This window comes from Phalaenopsis equestris, unplaced genomic scaffold, assembly GCF_001263595.1.
Source record: "Phalaenopsis equestris unplaced genomic scaffold, ASM126359v1 Scaffold000002, whole genome shotgun sequence".
NCBI lineage: Eukaryota > Viridiplantae > Streptophyta > Magnoliopsida > Asparagales > Orchidaceae > Phalaenopsis > Phalaenopsis equestris.
This window is the reverse complement of record NW_018164444.1, coordinates 3190668-3193927: the sequence shown is the minus strand read 5'-3', so window position 1 is coordinate 3193927 and position 3260 is coordinate 3190668. Positions and strand designations below refer to the sequence as shown.

General features: G+C 32.8%; 1 protein-coding gene and 1 non-coding gene across 2 annotated transcripts in view; one reads left to right on the top strand and one right to left on the bottom strand.

Moving 5' to 3' along the window:
- The first annotated feature begins 1897 nt into the window (after positions 1-1897).
- Positions 1898-1970, top strand: TRNAA-UGC. Its single transcript has one exon. It is a non-coding gene; the product is annotated as a tRNA-Ala (tRNA).
- Positions 1971-2954: 984 nt separating this feature from the next.
- Positions 2955-3260, bottom strand: part of LOC110032987 (ELL-associated factor 1-like) — a gene marked incomplete in the record, with an annotated part of 6582 nt that continues 6276 nt past the window's right edge. The window contains 1 exon segment of the mRNA XM_020736806.1: positions 2955-3256. Coding sequence (XP_020592465.1) covers positions 3165-3256 — 92 coding nt within the window.

The following is a 3260-nucleotide window of genomic DNA, read 5'->3' as shown; positions in this document are numbered from 1 at the left end:
TTGACTTTTTCTAAGCTAGAGGTTCTTCATTAACGGAATGAACGCGCGCTAAAACAAATCCATTTATAGCAAACTTATAATGGATTTCAGGCTATTTATTTTAATAGAGAGAGAGAGAGAGAAAGGAATTACAAGATCTTATCGGGCTGAAACATTCAACTATGAGTTGGTGATTACAGGTTTACAAGTACAATTCCTTGTCCCACATGCAAGAAAGTGTTACCAAGTTTTTCGAGTTATAGCGTTCGGGCACAAAAAAACTCGGTGCTTCGGAGTAGGGAGCGGTCGCAATGAGAAATAATTGAGCGGTTGCAGTAGGGAGCTGCCTAATGTTTGAGATGGAGCACAGCTTCACAGGTTGTTACATGCTTCTGCGGGGTCGTTTGTTGCTTCACACGGTGTTTCACCGTCTTAAGGAGTAGGCAATAGCTAATGGTGGTCGGCAGAGGCTAGCGAACTACAGTTTGTGGCTACAATATACTGAAAGTAATAACCGGTTTGTCGGTGTTGAATAATGCGCTTCAACTCCTTCCTCTCTAGGCTCTAATTTTCCTTTAGGTCCAGTCCCCTTCTCATAAGCGGGTCGAGTTTTATTTATGGAGTTCATATTACAAATAAAGAAGAAATTTGGATTCCCTTGATAAAATGATATTCTTTTGAACTTTAACCGTCCTAGTGATGAGTGAATTAAGTGATCTTGAGCTCGTTGGATTAGTCATGTTGAGACGCTCAAATTGACTATCAACATATCATATTTGAAATCTATTTGATCTTCTAATTATGCATTGAAAGCTTCCAAAAGTAGTTTAACATACAACTTGATCTGAGTTTGATTTAACTTGAATTGGATCAATTTTGTATCATGGGCACGCCTCTTTAAGCCAATCATTTGAATAAGTTTCCTGACATCGGAATTTTGAATGACTTTTAATCAAGTTTTGAACGATTCTTGTTCAAAAAATTGCCTCAAGCTTCGTGTCACACCCTGAGGTTCGTGTCTTAAACTGGGGTAAGAATATAATTATACTATTATCCTCCCTTTATAAATAAGGAAAACATTTTATGAAGAATCAAAACTCTTGAGTACTATTCACTACGGTCCATCTCTGTCTCATTCTCTTTTTCTCTCTCTTTTTATTTATCCTCTATTTCTTAAGTGTGATTCACACACAATCTCGAATTCAACACAAATAAATTAGCCTTCGAGTATAAAGAATCGACATCATTCTTCTCTTTATTTTGAGCAATTAGAGTTGAACACAAATTTGCTTTATATTTTGATAATTTTCTAAAAAATAGTTTTGAGGATGAAATTGGACTATAGTTTTATATAATTGATGCATTTTTTTCTTAGGGAGAATTACACACATAGCACCCAAATCTTATAGATTTACAATTAAAATTAAAAAAATAATAATAAAGAAAATACATTTGTTTTTGCCATGGTATAAGTCTTCTTCTTCATTTACATGGTTTTCTTTTTTGAGAATAAGGAGTTGTTGAAAATGATTTTTTTTTTTGGCATTTTCATAAATACCACACAATTCCTATCAATTTACATATCTAACACCTAAACTTTCATATTCACATATATAACACTCAATTCTATAACAAAACGTCAAAAATATAACTACGTTGGATCCTAATTAGACTGTGGATTAACAGACCAATGACTACTCTTATGCGAAAGACTAGAAACCCAAAATATAAAAAAATTTTGAAGATTTGCATATATAATTAGATGCCATTCCATTCATATGTATTTACATATCTAACACCCAAACTTCAATTTTTACAAACATAACACCTTGCATATGCGTTAAAAGCTGTAGCTCAGCTTTAAATAGGTTTTTTAGATTTTAAATATATAGTATTATTATTCAATCAAAACACAAATGGGGATGTAGCTCAAATGGTAGAGCGCTCGCTTTGCATGCGAGAGGTACAGGGTTCGATCCCCTGCATCTCCATGATAAACCTTTTTTACTTCCTAAATCATTTTTTTGGGATGCTTTTTGTATTTTCAAAATATTAGCTATATATAAGCAGTGATTTGTTTATAAAAATTATATTAAAATCTCATAAAATGTTTTATTTTAAGTTGGAGCTTCACTTAACATATTTCGTTGATGCAGTTTTAAACAAATTTAACATTAATTTTTTAAAATAATGTTATATAAAATTAAATTAGGGGCATTATTATACATAGCACAAAATTTTAATTCACTTATTCCTAATATCAAAACTTTTCTTTTTAGGCGCCGTTTGGGGCAATTTATCCACAGCGGCGACATTTTGAAAACGCTGTCTCACCGTTTTGAAATTGCGATTAAACAGTTTATCCGAAAAAAAACTTTCTTTTTAGGCGCCGTTTGGGGCAATTTATCCACATTTTGAAAACGCCGTCTCACCGTTTTGAAATTGCGTTTGAACAGTTTATCCGAAAAAAAACAGTTGATTTTTTACACTTAACGTAGAACGAACTCCGCGATCCGCGTTTCAAGATAAGTGACTTATCTAGATAAACATAAGCTGTCCCGAACGCACTCTTACACATATAACAATTGTATCTTTAATATATGATTAAAAATAGCATTATTATTCTTTTTTTTAAGTGAAAAACATATTTAAAATTTAAAACATTATAGTATTATTTATATAAAAAAGAAAGTTGTGCTGCGCTCTCCGACCTGTTGGTCGCCATCCATGATATAAGTTCCTTAAGGTGAAGAATTCGAATCCTCTCAGACACAGTTGGCCTTGAAGATGTGATATCAAATTGTTAGACACATTAGAAGTGATAGGAGACCTGTATAATAACCTCTAGTCATTCTTTTCTTAATAAACATATATTAAGGAAAATTTAGATGTGAGTTATGCAAATATATGATAATTGTGTGCTATTCGCTATGTTTAGATATGATATAATTAAATTAACATCCCACACCCTTTATAAAAGTTAATGTAATCATTCTTGCATCTCCATAATATTATTTTCTTTTCTTTTACACCATTTAAAATATTTTTTTTGGGGGCAAGACTTCTACAATATACATAATTTAAATTAAATTACACATAATTATATGACAAATTAACTCGAATTTAAACAATACAAGCCAAACCCATCCCCTTATTGATTCCACCATTGCAATGGATCTAATCATTCAGATGTCGATCTCCCCAGCTGAGGTCGCCGAGTCGCCATCACTATCATCACTATCATCGCTGCTGCTGCCACTGCCGCTCCCACTCCCACCACT